General features: G+C 38.0%; 1 protein-coding gene across 22 annotated transcripts in view; it reads left to right on the forward strand.

The window, feature by feature from the left end:
- The window catches only part of UNC79 (unc-79 homolog, NALCN channel complex subunit), a 110,489-nt gene that overhangs the window by 72,948 nt on the left and 15,640 nt on the right, over positions 1 to 21,901 (forward strand). For 19 of the 22 annotated variants that reach the window (XM_068946884.1, XM_068946890.1, XM_068946891.1 and 16 more), the window contains 9 exons: positions 3,615 to 3,653; positions 4,686 to 4,798; positions 4,884 to 4,969; positions 5,947 to 6,120; positions 8,073 to 8,141; positions 8,738 to 8,848; positions 14,566 to 14,670; positions 17,960 to 18,037; positions 20,889 to 20,978. In XM_068946884.1, coding sequence (XP_068802985.1) covers positions 3,615 to 3,653; positions 4,686 to 4,798; positions 4,884 to 4,969; positions 5,947 to 6,120; positions 8,073 to 8,141; positions 8,738 to 8,848; positions 14,566 to 14,670; positions 17,960 to 18,037; positions 20,889 to 20,978 — 865 coding nt within the window. Of the gene's footprint in view, positions 1 to 3,614; positions 3,654 to 4,685; positions 4,799 to 4,883; positions 4,970 to 5,170; positions 5,354 to 5,946; positions 6,121 to 8,072; positions 8,142 to 8,737; positions 8,849 to 14,565; positions 14,671 to 15,188; positions 15,281 to 17,959; positions 18,038 to 20,888; positions 20,979 to 21,901 lie in introns of those variants that run through there. The other 3 variants (XR_011141632.1, XM_068946889.1, XM_068946902.1) reach the window with 3 other exon arrangements.

Raw genomic sequence — 21,901 nt, forward strand, 5'->3', positions numbered from 1 at the left:
TGCTCCTCAATCTTTTTTTTTGTTTTTACACTGAATTTGCCAGTTTTTGCTCTTTTCTGCTTTTCTCACTTGGGACATGCCTTCAGCTTTTTGAAGGATGCCTTCTTGTTTCTAATAAGCTCCCTCACTCTTCCTTTCTTCTGCAGTCTTAATAGTTGGCGTCACGCCTTGTGCTTCCAATGTAGTATTCTTAAATAGCTTCTGTGCTCCGTGTGAGGACTGAATTCTCTTGGATGCCCTTCTAGCTTCTTTGATGAGCTTTCTCACTTGCATGTAGTTCCTCTTTTAGAAGTTAAGCATAAATATGGTCAGCTTTTCTGACTTTTGTTGCTTCTGAAGGATTGTTGGCTCTTAGGTATGTTATGTTCACTAATACACCTGAAGCTCTTCAGGCTCTTTAACCATATCTTGCATGCTAATTAAGACTAAAGGGTTGCCTCTCCTCTTGAGGGCTTCCTAACCAGCAGCTGCAGGGGACAGTCATTGATAGTATCTAAACCTTTGATCTTTGTGTTATTTTCTAATGTGCCTTTTATTCAATATGCATGTGGTAATTGAAGTCTCCCATTACTATTGCATTTCCTGTCCTTGCTGTCTCAGCTTTTTCACAACCTGCTGCCTTAAATGCAGGAAGGAAAGCACTGGGGGTGTTTTGGGAGAAAACTCTGAGCAATGCTGAGCATGGCGATGGTGCACAGCTCCCTTTCCTGTATTCTTTTCACTGGGATAAGGCAACTGCAGTTAAAATCACGTCACAAGGACTACTCAGGGACATAGCTCCCTGCAGCCCTGCCTCTCCATTGCCTCCTAGTTCCACTTGAGCAGACTGGCTATTCAAGTCCTCCATTTCCATTAATTCCAAGGCTACAATTCCCTGCTGTCACTGCAAATGAATTCTGAAGGAGGTAAATTTGTAATCTAATGCCCTCCACTCTATGTGATTCTTGTAAGTACAGCACCACTAAGGGTTATTAAGAAACCACAGAGCATAAATCGTTGGAAGATAAATTATCGAAGGATGAGGGAGGAGTGAGCTATCTTTTCCTGTACTTTGAGGAAGAAATGCTGCATCTTTGGAGTGAGACAGCTGATTCTTTTAGAGCAGCAGATGGCAAACAACATGGGGTATTGCAGACTGCTAAATGTCCTGTGTCATTCCTACAGTCTGTCATTTCTGACTAATTCCAATTCCAGTAATAGACTCTCCACAAAGGAGTTGCTTTGAATATATACAAAAGAAGGTAGTTCATCTCAGTAGCAAATATAGGTAGGAAGGCACTGGGGTGCCTCACATGTATAACCTAAGCATCTCTCTTTCCTCAAGCAGTGCTGTAGTAGTACCTTCAGATACCTATCTGACAGCAGAGGTGTTGCCTGTTGTGCTGAGAATGTATTAGATTTCTTGCGTTTTTATTCTTAGAAAAGGAAATACTACTGGTGTATCTAGAAGAGGGAACAAGGGAGTTAGGAAATCTAAGATCTTTCAAATGCCTAAATGATATACAGAAAGATTTTCAAAAGTTTTTGGGTACCCAGAGGTACAGATAGGCATCTATTTGGATTTTCAGAAGAGGTAACATTAAAAAAAAAAACAAAAAACAACAACAAAAAGCTGGGTTCAAGTTATTGACAGTTAGAGGTTGAGATATTTTAAAAAATCTGGCATGCACCTTTATGCTCAGGTTGCTGAATCTGGATTTTTGGCTTTTTAGTTCTTGTATTTCATTTATTTCCAATGAGATGTAGGTTTCCGAGCATGAAAGCCCTATTTGAAAGTGGAACTTAAGCTCCTGAGCTAGTGAGGAACTTTGAAAATGTTAACTTCTGTTCTTAACTTGCACAACTTTGAACATATCCATTTGCCATCTGCAAAGTGGAGGCAGTGATGGGAGTCCATGGCCTTTGTGCGACAAAATGTTTAGATTACTATTGATAAATACATACAAGCTGTTCATTTCAAAATGTTTCAGGTCTTCCCAAATGTGTCATGTGTCATGTTTTGTGAGGTTTCTCTGAAGTTAGAATTCAAATGTTGTTGGGGTTTTTTTCTTTAAAACAAAAAAAACAAAAAACAAAATAACCCACATTTGCATTACCGTATTTAAAAGGAGAAAAAGACCTTTGCCTAGGGCTTTGGTTTTCTTTTGGATGGAATTTTTTGTGCTGTATTAGAATGGTGTGGTAGATTTTTGAAAATAAAAGTAAGGTCCATTAAGCATGTGTTTGTCCCACTGAATTCTGTAGAAATACTAACGCGCTTTAAGGTAAGCGGATGTTATGGTTATTCTAGAGTCAGGGCTGTGTTGCTTGGAGGTGGCTTCAGAGCTGTTTCCACACAGAATTAGCTTTGCACAGCAGAATCAATATGTCGTATTTTAACATGGGCTCCACCGAACAGCAATGGAGTGAGGTGCTTTCATGGGTTTTTCTAATTTACGCTGGGATGACTAAAGGGAATATAATTTTCAACCCCCTATGACCCCCAACCTGAGGTTATGGCTCTGTTGAATGGATGGCGTGTCCCCAGCTTGTCACACATTGTTGAAGGAAATCGCCATCTATTTTGGTTTACGCTAATGCACTTGACTGAAGCGCTTTAGAATCCTTGCTGGATTTTGTAGTGGTGGCTGGAGAGGAACCTGTCTTCAGGACTGAGGCTGACAGGGCATTAAGCAACAGCTAAATCCAGCCTAAAGAAATCATGACCAAAGATATACATGAAGGCCAGATTGTTAGCTGATGTAAATTAGCCTAGCTCTCTGAACTTTCAGCTCAGACATATCAACTTATACCAACTGAAATCCTGATGTGCAGCAGATGAATGTAAAAATTGGATGGTATTTAGTATGTGAAAGATACTTTCAACTTACATATTTATAATTGCTTTTTATTGACATTTGGTATTAAATGTGTGTTGTTTTGGTATTATAAACCCTGACTCTATTTGTTTACATCTCCTGGCTATTGAAGTGCATAATTTTACTTTCAGACTGTGTTTGGTATTTTCATAATTGTATGCCCTTAAATCGGGCTTTGAAGCCTGCATTTAGATACTAAAATAAATGACCTGATTTTTGAGTGTTGAGAACCCAGTATTTCTCATCTGACTTTGTAAGAGCTCTTAGGTACTTAGTGTTTCTGAAATTAGGCCACTTATTTAGGTGCCAAAATCTGGAATTAGAAGCCTCACTTCAGACTGCCAAGTGGGAGAATTTTGGCCTGGTCTGTGTTGCTATGTTAATCGGAAACAATTCATTCAGTGGCCAGCTTCTGGCAATTTTTATTCTCCAAATCCCTCAGGGTTAGTAATTGTCCTTGATGTGCATGTGAGACAGTAGCTTTGCTTCATTATGATTAGACCGATATAGGGAGGCCAGTGTAATTGTCTTTAAAGCTGGCAAATGTTTGTGATGTTGGAAGACTGAATAAAGTTTATATGCTGTACAAACATGACTTAACTGAAGTTAAGAGTTTTTCGAAAGAGCTTTCTGATGACATTTAAAATGTTCTCTAAAACTTCTATTTATTATAAAAATATTGGTAATTTTATTGGCTTAGTTTAAAATGAAATAGAAAAAGGCATGTGAGCTTCACTTACTATTTTTTCATTCCAGGTTGGCATCAAGTACCAGTTTTTCTAATCAAGCAGAAAGGTATGGTAACAAAGGATGCCTTGGCCAATATCAAGCAATTAATTTAAAATGTCATCCTTCCTGCCTCCGAAATCAAGCAAATTGAACTGTAGCAAGGTTTTCTTCTAGATTTATAAATCAGAGAAAAAACCCTGTCCTTTTTCACATGGTTCAGATATCTCTTGTGTTCTGAAGATGAGCAGGAACTCAAATCCATGTAGATTGAACTTGTTAAAAATGAGATACTTAGTAATTCAAGGGTGCCTTCTGGCTTCCACAATTTCAATGTAGGGGCTTTATGACTTGTTCGGTGTTCAGTATTTGTCTTGATTCACCACCTCCATATGCTTTATGGAATGAATTATCCTTGGACATGAAAGCCCCACCCTGGTGATGTCTTATTGGGGAAATCAGACACAGAGTAGGATCAGTTCATTGTGAGAGGCTGTTTTTTTAAAAAAAAAAAAAAAAAAAAAAAAAAAAAAGGTTAAGATGTGCAATTTATGAGTAAACAGATAATACTTTAGCTTCTTAAATTAAACCATTTTGTTTATGAGTGATTAAGAAGTACTTTGTCTCTGGAAGGAAGACGTGAGAGGCAAGTTAATATTATAATGTATATGTTTTTCCTTTTGTTTTTATATTTTACCAACCCAAGAACCTCAGTCTGTATCACTACAGCAAACAGGGTGAGAGCAGGGATTAGAGTTCAAACCCTGACAACTCACAGGCAAAAAGATGTGGAGAATCAGGGAAAATGCAATTATTTATTTAGACAACCACTTCAAGTATATGTAGTTAACTTTTTCAGCTCTGAAGTCATAAAATCAACATGCTGAAGGTTATTTTGTTTTTTTTTGTTTTTTTCCTTTTGATCAAGACAGTTCTGTTTATGACTATGTCATAGTCATAGCTGAACATTTTTATAATTAAAAAGAATGAATAAAAGAATCAAAAATAAAGAATTATTTTCTCCATGTATTCAGCTTTGAGAAATGTGTTGCACCTGCCAGACAATTTCTCTCTTCTTCCTCTTCCTTCCTTTTCTTTCAGCATGATGATTCCTGGAAATGCTGCAGGTGTGGCCAAGCAATTCCTCCGCTGTGTGTTCCATCAGTTGGCCCCCAATGGCATCTTCCCCCAGCTCTTCCAGAGCAACATTAAAGGTAATGTGCAGTACCTGCATGCGTTTCCAACCCCTTCAGCCTTCCCCTATGGAAACCGAGCACAAAGATGTCATTCCAATTTCAGATGGAAGTTTTTTACGGACCTTGGCCACATCTCTCATGGACTTCAGTGAACTGAGTTCCATTGCTGCTCTGAGCCAGCTACTAGAGGTATGTTGTCAGTTAGCTCTATTAATGTTACTATAGTCTTACTAGCGCTGCCAGGCATATCAATTCAGTTCTCCTCATGCAGTAAGAGCTCAAACTTGTACTACCAAAAGCAATATGAATTCTTGGTATGTGGTCTCTAGAAGTAGGACCAGACTATTGTATCCTCATGATTTTCCTTTTGCGTTTTGCTCTCACTGACAGCTTTTGTTCTCAGACCAGACCTGGGGCACTTCCACACATTGGAAGTGTAGGCCACCCTTTTCCTTGGTGCAGTTTCTGGCTTTCAGAAATATTTCTCCTCATGCCTCTCACTTCTCTGTCTCCATTGTATCTGATGGCAGTGTCTCCCAGCAGTCCGAAGGTCTGTAGTGTCTGCCTTTCCCTGGCCGCCTTCTGCGCACTTGCTTTGTTTCCACTGTAACCTCTTATCCTTCCACTAGTGCTAGTCACCTGCATGTATCCTTCTGCTCTTCTAAGAATGTGAAGATTTTTGTTTGTATGAATGCTTCATACAAACAAGGATTTTGACAGCATGTTAGAACTGCTTATGTCTTTCCACGCCTGTGCCTATTATGCAAGCCAAAACAGCCCGCGTTATCCACTAAACATTAGTGAACGCATCTTGTTTAAAACTGGCCCAGGGAGAATACAGAAAATCCACTGGTGACTGTTTTGCAAGTCTTGCTTTGTTTTCAATCCCATGCCAATCTAACTAGCCTATGAGCTAACATTTTAGCTCAAAGTTTAGCATCTTAAGCTTTTGGCATGGAGATCTTTTGATCTGTATTTTAGGACTTAAACTAGACTCAACTGTCACATGTATAGTTCAAATTCCCTGCACAACATTTTATCATTAGTAGTTTAGAAGAGGTAGGTAGTATTGGTCTGAGCTGATTAACCTCAGCATTTTCAAATATTGTTTAGGTGGCCGTGTCTACGTGTTTACAGTCATTTATACTTACCGTTTTCTTTCTTAGGGTTTAAATAACAAAAAGAACTTACCAGCAGGGGGTGCAATGCTACGCTGTTTAGAAAACGTTGCTACCTTTATGGAAGCCTTGCCAATGGATTCACCTAGCAACCTCTGGACCACGATTAGTAATCAGTTTCAGACCTTCCTTACCAAACTCCCTTGTGTTTTGCCACTTAAGGTATGACACGTTGAATGCAGCTTATTTTATGTTTGTAGAGGTATGTGGTGACCAAAACATTGGAGACAGGAATGATGCTTGCGTTGGTCAGCAGTGGGAAGGCTGCAGATAGGAAATCAGAGCCAGAGTGCAGGTTATAGTGATTCAGCTGATGTTTCCAGAATGAGTGAAATGATCCATCTGTTTAATAATATTTTCCGCGGGTAGCAATAGTAACTCTGACAAGTGAGGACTTTTTCCCTCCATGCTAGTTTTTTGCTTCCACCCTTTCCATGCCCTGCTTTTGTCAGATTACAACATTGCATTTGAGAAAATCTGCACTTTGACAATAAAAATCCATTTTGTTTCAACTATTAAAGCAGAATGAAACCCGCAAGAAAATCATTAATTTGCTAAAAGTACACAATAGTCAAACAGAGGAGGACTCAGGTTAATGAGTATTAAGCCTAGCCTGTTTGTATGGCCAGGTTATAGTTCTGACTGTAATCAGGATATAGCTGTAGAAACTGAATCTGCAAGCTTTGGGCTCTGAGTTCTAATTGCTCAGAGAACATGCAGAGAGGTTTTATCTCCCGGTGCAAACACTTCCATATGTCTTTTCAGTAAACACAGTAAAAAATTTTCTGTATCTTACCAGTAAACAATGGATTCTGAAACCCTTATTCTGACTTAATTTCCCACAGCAAGAGTGAGCCCAGTAATAACTTCTTCTGCGCAAAGCAGCGTTGCTCAGTATGAGCTGAGGGATCCAAAATCTAATATTATGTGATTTATAACTTTGTTTTAAATTGGGTGTCACCACCAAACTGTGTAAATCATTTAAGATTATTTGGCACTGTCTGTTAAGCAGTAGTCAGATCTTAAACTCTTTAGCTGTTGGTGAACTGAGGTACCACCCTGTATCACTTCACTAAGCCAAACAGGGAATAACCGTTCCCTTTGGTTACTAGCCACCCCAAATTTGTTGACTCTTGAATAATTTAAAGTAAAAATTCAATCAGTGAATGGGTCATAATGGTTCCAACTGCATATCTGCCATTTATGGAACATTCAGATAGAGTGTTTACTTTGATTTCCCTTTTAATCATGGGAGGTATCATTAATGATACAAGTAGAACAATTGCTTGCTCCTGAACTAAGCAGAGAGGGATTTTCCATCTCCCGTTTCTTCCTCTAGGGTCATAAATGACTCTTTGCTATTTTAGATGTTTGCAGCAGGGAAGAGGCAAGACAACGGATGGACCTTGAAAAGTCCCATTCTCTGCTGCAAACTCTGTGATTTACACATAAGAGATATTGGAGTGTGAAGCTTCAATATCTCACCTGAAAATTACCCTATAAGAAAACATCTTTGGAATGGTCTCTGGAGCAGCTGTTGCCAGGGCACATTCTCATGTCAGGGGTCTGAGTTGCAGCCGTGCCATGGAGTGGGGTAAAATGTCATAGCCCAGGACAATGGCAAAAGAGTAACGTGAAGTAAATGGTGTGTACCTCCTGTTAACCCACTCTCACACACACGCACACATACAAACACATGTTATTATATATCTGTATGTGTGTATTTGCATGTGTGTGTGTATATATATATATACACACACATGCATACACACGCTTAAATACTTACATATACTTATATATATATTTTATGTATATTTTGATGATGTACTTCTAAGGGATATTTCTGTCATACAGGGAGTAAAGTTACTCCTAAGCCAACATTTTAGTGAAATGTTCTCATCCCAAGGCCCATGCTGTCTTGTATTACTGTTGAGGGAGGATGTGACTGTGTCTTCAGGAACAAGCCAGTTCAAGAAAAGTAAATAAAGATCAGTCATCAGGGATCATTTTTCAGACTTTACCTATAGCTTATTTATAACTGCCACCACTAAAAGCAAGAGATGTGCACAGAAATGTACTAACCCTTCTTTTTCTGCCTTCAAATATGTTCGCAGTGTTCTTTGGATTCTAGTTTAAGAATTATGATTTGCTTGTTGAAGATACCAACCACTAGTGCCACCAGGGTAAGTTCCAAGGCAGACCCAAGTCTGTAGCCTTCGATTTAGCCAGCTTGTGCTATTCTACAAGTGTATTCTTAGCCCCTAGCTACGAAAGTATTAATGTGTAAGCATAAAACTGTGCAGTTCGATACCCTATGGTGAATGATAAGAGCTTTGGAATCTAGGTTACAGTAAAATGTGAGCGGGATTACATTCCTGTGTGGATGTGAGTATATAACGTATTAAAGATTTGATATGCGCTCTTTCAAAAAAGCCTGTAGTAATCAATATCCTATGCGTCTGATTCTGCAGTCCTCTCACTAGTGCGATTCTGTTAACACCAGTGAGTTTTCCTGTGTGAACACTACAGATTCTCTGATATCTCATAAGCACTCATCAGTGTCAGAGATGAAACCATTTGCTAACGTTTTGCTTCTAATTTGCCTTATAAGCATGGATACAAATGCTGGAACAGCTATTTGCCTGAAACAGTGTAAATCATGGAGAATAACCCTGAGCTAAAAATAACGATGCTGTTGCGTTCACACATTTCAGAGCTGGAACGCTTATTGTTTTGCTGAGCAATCAGTTATTGATTTCCCTAAATCATCTCATTGCAGAGTCTTCTGGAGCCATTTTCAAAATTACTAAGCTTTGTAATTCAAAACGCTATCTTTACTCTGGCCTACCTGGTAGAACTGTGTGGTTTGTGCTACCGAGCCTTCACTAAGGTAACAAAGAGACTGTACGTTTCATTAGAGACAACTGAAAATAGGACAGAAAAATATTCCTTCCCTCAAGTAGAAAGTCTGTAACTAATGGTGAAATCAGTGTCAAGTTTCAGACGTTTCAGCAGTTTTAATGTAGTTTGACTAATCAAGTAGTTATGTTGATTCAGTGTCTATTAATAATAGTGACTTTCACATTCCCAGTATAGACATAGATAAAGGGAACCTGCTGAAAATGTTGCTGAGGAAAGTAATTTGATATGATTTCATGACTTTGAAAATGTTTCCCGTGTAGAGGTCATCTGGTATTCTTGCATGACTTAAAATGCCTGTTTAGTTGTAAGGGTGTAGTCGTATCTGTCCTAGTGCACAGGTTTAGCCACGTTTTGTGCAGTTTAAACTAAAATATTCTTGGAGCTGCATCTTGAAAGGACAGCTCTGAGGGAGGCAGCAGATTGATGATCAGAGTAGAAGACTCCAATTTAGGGGTTTCCCAACTTAGTTTCTGTTTTGTTCTGTATTAGGTAACTCACTTTGCATGGCTAAAATCTGCATAGAAAAGAGATAGCAGCGTATGTCCACCTTTGAAAAGTATAAGATTCTTGAATGAAAGCTGCTGTATACAAGCAACAATCAGTTATTCAAGTATATTTTTGTAGCTATTGGTGAGAGGATGAACACCAAAAAACTCACAGAACACAATCCAACCATTTATTAGGGTCCTATATGCTCCATTATGTAGATTGTTAAGACACTGAACAAAAATGTTACTCAGCCTTTATGTGCACAATTTTTCATCCTAGATACTTTTGTCATGACAATAATTAAACATCAGGAAACATTCTTTCTTAAGTAGCTACATGATTTTCTAGGTTGATGTTGTACAACTGGAACATGCGTCGCTTCAGTCTCTTTAAGACTTAGAATGGACAGACAGTGAAGAAGAAATGATAAAAGCAACGACAATCTTGCATAAAAGCTACATTAACAAGAAAAAAAAACTATTTTATCAGATGTAATGAGTTGGAACATTAAGTAGAAACAATCAGCATGTTTAATGACACCGAGAAAATTGTACCTTTTCTTGTCTCCTTTGAAAGATAAGTGTTCATGAAAGAAAAAAAATCATAAATACTGAAGAGACTGTCCAGCTGTTGGAAGTAATTTGAGAGAGCGCTATACTTAAAGCTTTGGTCAAGGCAAAGTAAAGTCAGAAAAATGTTAACTTAAAGTGCAATGGAACAAAGTGTGGGAGGGTTTTTCATTGAAACAAATAAGCCCCATTTAAAACTGAACCAAGACATGCCTTTTGTATCTGAGATCTGATGAAACTATTTCATGAGTGCCTACTAATGCAAATTGCAAAATACAGGGATCGTTTCACTCTCCATGTACTCTGCAGTTTCAATTACTTCACAACATTTTTTATTAAAAACATGATATTTTAAAAACGTTTTTTACGTACTTCCTGGCTCAGTGTTCCATTGACTACTTAATTGTACGTGGGAAACTTGGATTATAGCACTTATTAAAATCTATTTCTTGATGTAGTTTAATGCAAGCTGGTGACCCCAAAATGGGATCATTAGTTAATATTCTCCTGCAATTTATATCCAGAAAATGCTTGATACAGTGGAACTGTGCACGCTCCATTATCTTTGTTACTGCTGAAAGCTTACCAGGGCTTTGAATTAAAAATACCAAACTAATGATTGCCTTTAGAAAAATGGTCCAGTTGTGAGATCTAGGTTTCTCTACAGTGGAAATCAGTGTAGCCGAATGGAATGCTGCTTGCGATATGGTATCATGTGGAAGTGAATTACAGAAGGAATATAATTTGTGAACGTTGAAACATTTGGATGTAATTGTTTTGCATCTTTTAACGTGCCTGCTGGAACAAAACACAGTGGCACAACTTTCAAGTATACTATGGAGTAAACTTTATTTGTCTTTCCAAAGAAGAAGCCACTCTACTGTGCACTTCAGAGATCAGTGCTGTACAACCAGTCCAAATCTTTTTTTTTAATTCTTTCCCTGCCCTGGCCCCCCCCCCCCCCCATCTCCAGCATTTCACTAACACTCTGTGGCAGGAATATCTCAGTTTCTCTTGTCTTTGAGTCTAAAGAGTCACGTCAATCTGTTATTTCGTTACTGAGTTTCTGTTCCAGGTCACCGATTTGATTTTTCATTGCCTTTGGATCTCTCAGTTGAGTAGCATCAGTTCTGTGGATTGTAGTCTTTGTATCTTCAATTTTCCTCTCAGTCTCTTGAAGTCTTAAATGGACACTTCTTGAATTTCTTATCTCTTACAGCTGCTGAAGCTTTAACCTGAACTTAGCCTTTTACTAACATTCTCTTGGCCCTTATTAAGTAAATGCTGTATGTCACTGAATTGGAAATGATATAATTTTGCTATTGAAATTTTCTGAGAAAACTGAAGCAGCCCATCCTTAGTAGTTGTAATTACTGTAGTAGCTAGAGAGACAAAATAAAGATCCTCTGTTTGTCCTGGCTTATTTGGAGGGTAGCATACTACTCCGTTAAAGTACCAAATTTACTATTCTTATTACTAAGTTGGGACCCTGTTGGAAAAAAACTTCAGTAGTTTCTATGCATAGACCTCTGGCAAGTCGATTTGAAGGTCAGAAGGCAGCTTTTTTTATAGGGATGTACAGACATCTGAGAGGGTTATTTTGGCTGAACAGAGATTAAAGGGATTTCATTCCTGATTCTTTGGGACCAGATTGACACATGTGACTCCTCTGGGCTTTAGTCTCATGTAGCTAATGCCCCTTTTACATTTTTCTGGCAGATTATAAAGTTCTTACAGTATGTTTAAACTATGCTTATTTTGGTGACATCCACCAGCACAATGATAGGAATAAGCAGACTTCAATAGGAAGGGGGCTCTGGGCCACTGACCTCAGTGTCATCACTCCTGATTACAATTCAGGAAGCAAGAGGTCAGATGTCTAAAAACATTTACCCTGATTTTGCTTCATCTCTCTGTGTGTTACGCACCATGTAAAAATTGAGAATTTGCTATGTGAGATAAGGGTGGTCTTTGAGAAAGGGGTAGCACTTTGTTGTATCATCCTTGGAGCCAGTGAAAGTTGAGATTCTTGGAGCCTATTTCCCTCTCAGTGTCCCGACAAAGCAATTTATTGTGGCCCAATTATGTCCTGTACATCATAGCTGTTAGTCTGTTAAAGCAGTGGAATGCTTTCAGCAAGAATTTTAGCTTTCATGCTTTTGCAGCGTGTGCAGCCTACTCTATCAGGTTACTGATAGGAAATCATATCCAGTGTTTTGGGGGATGTAATCATCAACTCTCTGAACACAGAGAGTGTTACGTTATGGATGGGCCTCAGGTTTGTGAAGGCATATAACAGTGGGAAGGGTCACTGTCGCTGGGGAATATGCTTTCTAGCAGGAAACAGGGCCTATTTTATGCCTTGAGTATTGTGCACAGTTCTGTTTCTCCAATTTTACTACATCCTTACTGGAAATGGGGGAAGTTCAGATAAGGGTAACAAAGATGATCAGTGTGTGGAATGAGTTGCACGTAAAGAGCAACTAAATCAGGGCTCTTCAGTCTGAAAAAGCAACAATTGATGGGAATGTGATAGAGGACTGTACGTTCAGAAGTGGCCTGGACAGGGGTGGGTAATTTCATGCCTTTTCCAGTACCAGAAGTAGAAAGCATCAGGTTAGTAGGAACCAAGGTTAGAACAAGTAAAGGGAAGTGGTTCTTCAAACAGCGTGGAACTTCTTGCCAAACACTGTGCTGAAAGTTGACGTGGGTTCAAGAGGGCAGGGTCATATGTGGAAGGGAAATCCACTGAGAAGTAGGAAATACATTGAGACCTTACTGAGCTCAGAAGTTCCCCGAGTTGAAAATAGCTGGTGGCTGTAAGAGTACTAGCAGGACTTATACATGGTTTCCCTTGTTTTATGCTTCCCTAGGCATCTGCTTATGGCCTTGTTGGAGAGAAGTTACTGAGTACATCTCTTCTGGTCTGAACTCTCCTGGGCATTCTTGTGTTATGTTATGTGTTATGTTATGTGAGACACATGACTTGGAGTACTTGTCCCCTCAAGACATGATTTCATGATACAGCTGAACAGATCCAATATTTGCTGTTCCCTAAAGGAATGTGATTTTTTTTTTTTTTGTTGAGTGTTAGTTCTCTGTGTGTGAGTTTAGCTGCCTAGACTGCCTCAGTGTAGCAGACAAGCACCACTGTAGTGTGGAACCCATTCCATCAGCTAAATGTGTTATCAGACTACACGTTCCAAGTGATTGGAATCAAAATTCTTCTTTAAATCAGGCGAAACAGGACCTTGAACTCAGACCTTTTGCTTCACAAGCTAGTATCATACTGTCCATGAAAAGAATAAGATTCTGTCATTTTGGCATCTCCTCCCAAATCAAGGGCTGATATTTAAAACCTGTTTTCATTAAAATATATGTGGGTGCTGTTGGAGGCGCTCGCTGTTCCTGTAAGCTTTGTCTGGCTGTGTGCTACCCAGATACAATATGTTGACATTGGTTTCTGAAGAGGAAGGCTGTTCATCTCCTCCAAGTCCACCTCTTTTAGTTGTGCTTACTACTCTGTGCAGGTGCTGAAGATGGGCTTCAAACTGACCCTAAGCAATAAAACCAGACCTCTTTGAGGAAGAGGCAAGTTTATTATTCCATTTTACAGGTGTCACAGAGGAACTGAGGCCCCGACTGAGTGAAAAGTTACACATGTTTAACTTAAGCAAGCAAGCAGGCAAGTGCATGAGACTTACAAGGTGGAAGATTGTAGGCTTTAAATCTTAGACATACTTTGTATATGCCCCCTTTACTGGACAACGTTTTTTCATCTCTGATGGTCAAGTGAAAGAGAGCTCAGAGTAAGTCTAACTGCTGATCAAAAATTCTTGGTTTGCTACATTCAGTAGCATGTTATAGATTTGTTCCATGTACTGTCTCCTAAAGTCAGAGAATTTCAAAGAAAGATGAATAACAGGCTCATCTTATCTCTTACATCTCCATCTTGGTTCACGTCTACAAGTCTGTGTTCTTGGCCTTTTTGTTCTAATCTCTATTACCTTATCTTCCTGTATGTGTTTTAAAATGTTTTTTGTTGTGGCAACTGTAGCAAAGAGGGTTTTTACTGTGTAAGAGGAAAAGTGCTGCTAGCCCAATGACTGAAAACAGATGTCCAAGCTGCCATAATGGAGACACTCTCGTTTTAAGGTGGACAACAACAGACGAAGTATGATAAAACATGGGGCTTTTCTGGCAGGTTTAATGACAGAATTATGCTAAAAGCTACGGCCAATTTTTTTTCTCCTGTATGAAACCTTACTGCTTTCCCCCTCTTCCTTTATATGGACCTATACAGTAAGCACCACCCTGTGTGCCTGGACTGTATAAATGTCTCATAAAACCTATTCATATTTCACATGTGAAATATAGAAACTTTCATAATAGTGCCTAATGTAAATTGAAGGGAAGATCACAAGTATTTTCTCACTGCTGTCCACTCGATCAGTCTATAGAATTACATAAATGATGAATCATGTCTGTCTGCTTTATAAGACAGGGAACAAAAAGTGCACTTCTATGATATTTTCTTCTCAAATTTAGATAAAAGGTATCTTTATGGCTGACTAGTGGATGTCAGTGAATTTCAGGGCATCCTTAATTCCATGTTTTTCTGTTGTAGGAAAGAGATAAATTCTACCTGACCCGCAGTGTCATCTTGGAGTTACTACAGGCACTCAAGTTAAAGTCACCCTTACCCGACATGAACCTACTGCTGTTGGTGCAGGTACAGGAGATCTACCTCGTGTTGTTTTCATACTGATCCTATCTCAGCCCAAATTCAGCAGAAACAAACAAAAATACAACAAAAACACCCCCAAAAATGACAAGTTCAACATGATTCCAAAAAGTGCTGGTGGTGTCAAGTGAAGCAAGGATTTTTTTGAATCGGCACCCAGAAGTTGCATTTGTAAACATAGGTGCATACATTGTGCTGTCACAATGAAATTTAAGCGGCTAAATAAGGAACCCTCATTTCCAGGGATGATGAGGAGTCAAACAACATAAATAACGTTGTTAATGTAGTGGCCTGCAAACAGCATTCCAAAGGCAGAGCAATCCCAGCCACAGCCTTGTCTCCCTGTTGTAGCCCCAAAGCCAATAAATAGTTTGTGTGTAGGAAGGAGTGCTAACTCATCATGGGCTAGAACCCAGTTTCTTAACTAGGCAAAACGGACAGGAAGTTGTCTCCAGTCCGTGAAGTTCTCTCTCTTAACATTGATTTTTTTTTTTTTTTTTTCCTAGGAAAGAGCATACAAGCAATATCTCTGTTCCTTTCATTCTGCAGCTTGCTGAGGCAGGAATTAAGCTAGCTTTTTAGAGGAAAATCTGAGAAAGTAAGATACAGACTCTTGAAAAATCTATTTGCCCCAAAATGCCAGCTGTGGTGCAGTTTGGCACCAAACAGGAAAGAAGCAGCCTGTACTGCGAAAACAATTTACTAAAGCCCATCAGTACCGGGTGGACTATCATTGTTTACAATGGGCTGAGCATTATGTGTGTTTAGTAACTTTAGTAAGTGATAGGGGACCGGCATAACAGCAGTCTATACGGATCAAGCAAAAATGTAGATCATTCACAATGCTCTCAGCATGACAGCTCCGTTCACTGCCTCTTCCCTCCTGTTAAGTGGTCAAAGCTTACTATAGGCTGGTTTGCTTTTGAGTACTGGTACATTACTCATAGAAAATAAGTGGTTGCCAACTGACAGAGAAATAACACTGACAAGTTAAATTACATAGTAGTTAAGATAACTCTGAAAACAATTATTATAGCATCAATATCAGGGGAAGGAATGGAGCAGGGGGGAAAAATAACTATTTTGGGTTTTTTTTTTTCTTTTGAGGGTAAAGGGTGATTTTTTTTTTTAAATTCATTTTAATTAAAAAAAACAGATTCTATTGACAATCTCAGCCGTGACCACCAAATAGCTTAGCAACCACGAACCTCATTCTGTCTGATGAATGCAGCGATGCAGCCTGATACTGTGCTTGTCAGTGCTTGTTGACTTCAACTGCTTTTCCTGAATTACAGAATAAAACAGCTTTTCTACATTATTATATACCTCAGTCGTAGGGCCACTCCAAAGGGTTATGAGGCAATGTAGTCTCTATAGTCTAGTCAATCCAAAATTCCTCATTTGAGAATGCAAAAAAGATGTTCCTTAAGGCCACTTCAGTTTTAGCAATGAGATTTAACTGGTAAACACTTGTCCTTTGTATTGACTCAATCATCTGATAAGAGTCAGCAAGCAAAACTCCCTTTTACATACTGGAAGTAAGGATAAAATGATAATTGCCTGGCCTCTCCTCCTAGCACCGTTCCCATACGCTCTATTCACTTTGGGATGTATTCATACCTCCCACAACAGCACCCGATGTGGATATAAGTGTCTTGTATGATATCTCATTTTCAGAGGCTGATGAAATGATTCATATCTCCTGTGATCCAGAGCAGCCAGCTTCTGGCTTTAGGAGAAAATCTGTTATCTATTTGCATAAGTCTGTTTATGGGCCTTCTCTTAAAAGAGAAGTGGAGAGTCACGATCGCTGCTTGAACTAAGATTAAGTCTGGATTGACACAGCCCATAACTCAGTCCCTGAGGCTCTGCTTTCCTTCCCTGTAATAATTAGAGATCTGGTACAGTGGAGTAAAAGACTATCTCTCAACTGAAATATGAGTCAGGTTCTTCTTTTATTTCCTTTTGGCTTATTCTAGTGTAAAATAATTTATTAGCATGAGCAGAATCAACTGGAGCCAGGTCTATTTCTGAGGATACGCAGTTAGATTATTCTTACTGGTATTTTTCGCAAAGAACAGACCCTTGGTTAAGACATAGGTCTGATGCATGTGTTGTTTCCAAGTCCTAGTAGGCAGTCTGAGAGCTCAGATTAAATCTGTCATTGAAATGTGGAAGTGTAAGATAGTGGAAGCGTACACGTAAATTCTAGCACTGATAAGGATATTGGGGAATATTTTCAAGAGAAAGGTGAGTCATTGAGAGCACTAACGAAAATGCATCAAACAATTGTATATTGGGTAGTCAGTATCTGCCTCTATTTGTGAAGGTACTACAGTATTCACTGTCAAGAAAGAAAATTAAGGCTTATATCTCAGCTTGTAAGTTCTGCTCTTCTACCTGCTCTTGGTTAGAAAGTTACACTGCATCATTATAGACAGAAATTGCTTAAGTGCAAATACAGCATTAGAACAACAAAGTTTTAGGAACAAGGAGATCATCTTCTCTGCAGAGTATCAAATGCATTATTGAAGCTTATAAAGATTAAATAACAATATTACAGAGATTAAATAACATTATTAAACATTAACATCTAAAGTATGAATGAGGTGGACTTCAGAGATTTTAGGGCAAGGGAATCAGGAATAAGAAGTGAAAAAAGATAGAAAAGAAAGCAAGGAAAATAAAAGCATAAGAAAATCAGTTAGCGATATTCTGGCTTAAGAGAGTTTTTCTAAACTTTTCTCTGAAAAAGCCAAGTACAGTTTTGTGGCATATGTTATGGAGAAGTTATACTACACCATAACAGTCTGTTCTGAATTTGAAAATGGTTCATGTAATTCATCCTTGTAGAACTTCAGTGAAGGAAGGCATTATTGTACCACAGTGGAGAAGACTGCATGCTGCCTTATTCTCCTCTATCTTTGTTTACGCTGTAGTGAAAGAACACTTGATATTTCCAAAGAATTACAGAGAGATATATTTGTATTCACAAAGAAAATCTGTTTTATTATATAACACTCTTCAAATTGCTCCCTCACAGTATACGCATATTAATCAGGCACATTAAAGTCTTTTTTTTTTTTCCTTCTCCATTAGAATTAACTCACTTATAATAGTGAATAAACTAGGTTGTTTATAAAATAAGAGAGCTGTAAAGGCAAATTACCACAAATATAAGCAAGAAGAGATCTCAACTGATCTTAATAAAGTCATAAATAACTTATTAGTATCTTAAGGTTCCTCCAAAAATAATTCATCTTTAATTTCTTCTTAGTTTGTTTGTGCAGATGCTGGAACAAAACTGGCTGAATCAACAATCTTGCATAAACAGATGATTGCTTCAATGCCTGGAGTAAGTACTGAATCAAACTGTCTCATAGTTTTTGATTTTTAAAAATGTGTCTTATTAAGCTTACTTTGCTCCAGTTGAACATTCATTCCTTCTCATTTCTCCTTTGATTGGCAAGGTGTATTGCAGGCAGAAGTTGAAGTTCTTCCTTTTTTCGAATGTTGGAAAAGTTCATAACTTGATCTTGTTGCCCTTGCTCTCACTAGTAGTTAGTCATGCGGCCCATACAACTTACTTTAGCCAAAGCTTCTGCTAGAGATCTATAGAAGACCAGATGTGGGGAGACCAGCTGAATGCCTCAAAAAATGGCAACAGAGAGGGAAGTTACTAGCCATTGCCTTCATTCTGACAAAAGGCTGGTTAAAAAAGGGATGCAAAGCATTCTTATGGTGATATATAAGGCATATACAATTATATATATATCCTGCTGATGCATGTAGCTAAATAACAAGTACTCCTAGTTGCTTAGCTACTGAATAGGTGGTTGGTGAACATGCATAGCGTAACACAGCTGGAGGGTTTGAGTTGTTCCGTGACACATATCACAGAGTACTCAAACAGATGGATGAGAGTTAGCTTGGGTCTACTTCATGAGCTGTGGAAAACCTTCTTCCCTACATGTGTGTCTCTGTCAGCTCTAGGGATGATCCAGTAGGTTTTTGCCTGTATATCTTCTGAAGTGTGTGATTTTTAACTCAAATCTTCAATGATGTCCCTCTCTCAAGGGAATGTGTTAACTTATGTTTGGGTTAAGTAGATAAACTGACATTGGTGTTACAAAGTATGATAGGAAAGGGATCATTTCAGAAGAAATTGTAGAGAAGGAAGTTGCTTACTGCTTGAATAAAACTGAATACATGATTGAACATGAGTCTTTTGCAATAGAGCATTATTATTCAGAGGTCTGAGCATAACATCTTTTATAATTCTGTTGTTCAGTGTTTTAGAACTTGTTTGGAATCCTTAGTCCACGTAAACTGGATGGAGGATACTCTGGCAGGGCTGCCAGTGACCTCATTTTACCGTTTATTATTCTGTCAAGGGAACTGACAGACATAGTGTTTTAAAAACCAGAAGGTGGTATAGTTCAACAACACGTAGATTTATACTAATGTGGAAAAATGAGAAACTCCCAGGTCTTTTGCTTAAATATAGACTGTTAACAGATTTTCAAATTTCAGCAACTAAAACTCAGCTAAAGCTGACTAATTTTGTGATCAAATCCAGATCTTGTTCATGTGTATGCTCAGATAAGGTAATAAGTTTCCGAGTGTATATGATTAAACAGAGGTCAAAGAAGCATATTTTCCCCTGATAAACTTTACTGTGATATTATACCATGAGGCCGTGATTTTGGGCACAATCATTTTAGCCTGCTTTAAGAAAAAAGATACCTTATTAGGTAATTCCATCATTCAATCTCTAAAGTTAAGCCTTGTTTTCACTTGGTCCCAGAAAATGAGGCATTTATAAAGACTTGATCTTTGAGAAATGTTGAGCATTCACAATTCCCCTTGAATTCCTCTAGAATTATCTTCACCTCAAATCATTAACATACAGACATAAGGTGATATATGATACCTATTTAGTCATATCACCTTCTGAAAGCTTTTCTGCAGGACTTTCTGCTCTGTTGGGAGCCTCTATCTAATGTGACAGTTTTGTTCCATTGACTGCTTTGCACACCTTGGGCATGTCTTGGATCAGCCCAAGGCTCAGTCGACATTTCTCACTGTGTTCTAGGAAAGGGACTATGAAAATTTGTACTGCAAAAACACAGTAGGCACTACACTGAATCCCTTTATTTTTCCCCTTGCGATCATTCTTGTTCTGGTACAAATCATTTCTCAGTGCTTATACCTTTATGGTCAAAATGGAGCCGTTCATGAAGGAATACAGAAGGATTTCATTTCTCCCTTATAGCCCTTGTATGGGCATGTAGAATGCCGTAAGGTTTAATTGTATGATATAGTTTTTCAGATTTAAATACAATTAAAGGAAAAATTGCATCTTTATTGTGCATATTTAGCTGTGTGACTGTAGAAGGTTTTGTTTTATTTCAGCATTTCTGAAAACAAATTATTTAAATACTGTACAGCAAAAATTACTTTTTAAAAGTTGTGTAGTGCAAATAATAAGAATAATTTAAATGCTGCCTTTGCCATCCTTTTGAAGATTGCAACAAATCTGAGTGCCATTAAGATGCTATATTTTGAATGATGTTGCTCAGGAACACTCCAGAAACCTTTTGTTAGTTTAAAAAAAAAAAAAAAAAAAAGTTGCACTTAAACATTACAATGATATTTATAAGGAAAATACATGAGGACAGTCACTTAAACTATTTTTTCATCATGAATCATGTCAACCTAAGGGCACCTGTTCCTGTTACAATCCTGGAAAACAAAATTAAGTAGCTGATTGGTTTCGCTTACAGAAGTGCTCAGTTGCTTAAAGAAATGAGCTGGTAAACTTTCATCAGCTTTAAAAAACTTTGATTCTGGACTAATGTAAATTTTAGGAGATATCTGTTAGGGATATTATTGCAAGTTTCATCAGATAATCTTTTATTGTTGTAACAGGTAAGATTCTTTTATAATGCATGAAGCAGCTAGGGTGACTTTTTATACATCCATCCATCCATCCATATATATATATACATACACACACACACTATCATCAGATAAGAAGGCAAATTAGTATGAGAAGAAAAAGATCCAAGAATGCTTACTCCTATTTAGAATAGACAATAGAGGATTTGAGACAGACAAACAGCATTTTTGTGAAGAAGAAGCAAAGATGAAAACATGAATATATTCAAAATCTGGTCATTAAACATATTTCTTTTGTATTGTAGTGTGGAACAGCAGCAATGGAATGCATGAGGCAATATGTTGGGGAAGTGCTGGATTTCATTGCAGATATGCATACCTTAACCAAATTAAAGGTTAGTTGTGGGCGTACATTCATCTAAAGTGTGTGAGCTAATTACAATTTAGTATTTTCTGTAGTTACTCTTCTTGAAAGAATCCTTTGGAAGTTTTGGAGGATGACTGACTTTTTTTTTTTTTAAGGTTAGTACTGTTATGGATTAGTCACCAAGCAGGTTATGCAGAGTGTTGAAATGGAGGCTAGTTTGAATATGGGGAGCAAAGAATGAAAATGCAGGCTTGCTTTTTATGCAGTGTGGAGGTTGATGACAAGATAATGTCATACCAAAATCATTACGTGAGAAGTAGTCATATTAAAAATAACCTATCCCAGCATAAAATTCCTTACCTGTGTAACTAATCATACTGTTCTGCATCTGGTATACACCCAAGCAGACATTCTTAGTGTTAGGAAGAAGTGAAGAGGTTATTAAAATGAAGTAATTGGCAATTGTAATTTTCCTTAAAGATGCTGCTGCTGTTTTCTTCATGATATTTCATTCTGTTGAGGTGGGGAAAACTGCCTGGCTGCTCTCTCTGTAGGAGGCCAGACTGCCTTTTGATTCTTGTACATTAGTTTGCCAAAGGGCATGTGTAAGAGGATTGCTAGGAAAACATTTCTGTCAATATAAAACGTTTAGGAATAAATTTCGCGAGAACACTTAGTTGGTCAAAATGTGGAATTTCTATTTTACAAGGAACCCAGGATCTCTGAAATTTAATACAAAATGAAAATTCTTGAAGAAAGATGTTTTAGAAAAGAATTAGGCCAAATCATATTGCTGCAATATAACAGGAAATACTTTGATCTAGAAAAGGAGCTGTTTCAATCACAAGCAAAGTAGCATCTATTGGTAATAGCTTAAATAAAGAACTAATGTAATTTGGCAGATAATTATTGATATATTAGCTGAAATAATGCTGTGTAGGGGGCAATATT

This window comes from Struthio camelus, chromosome 5 (genome assembly GCF_040807025.1).
Source record: "Struthio camelus isolate bStrCam1 chromosome 5, bStrCam1.hap1, whole genome shotgun sequence".
In the NCBI taxonomy this organism is placed as follows: domain Eukaryota; kingdom Metazoa; phylum Chordata; class Aves; order Struthioniformes; family Struthionidae; genus Struthio; species Struthio camelus.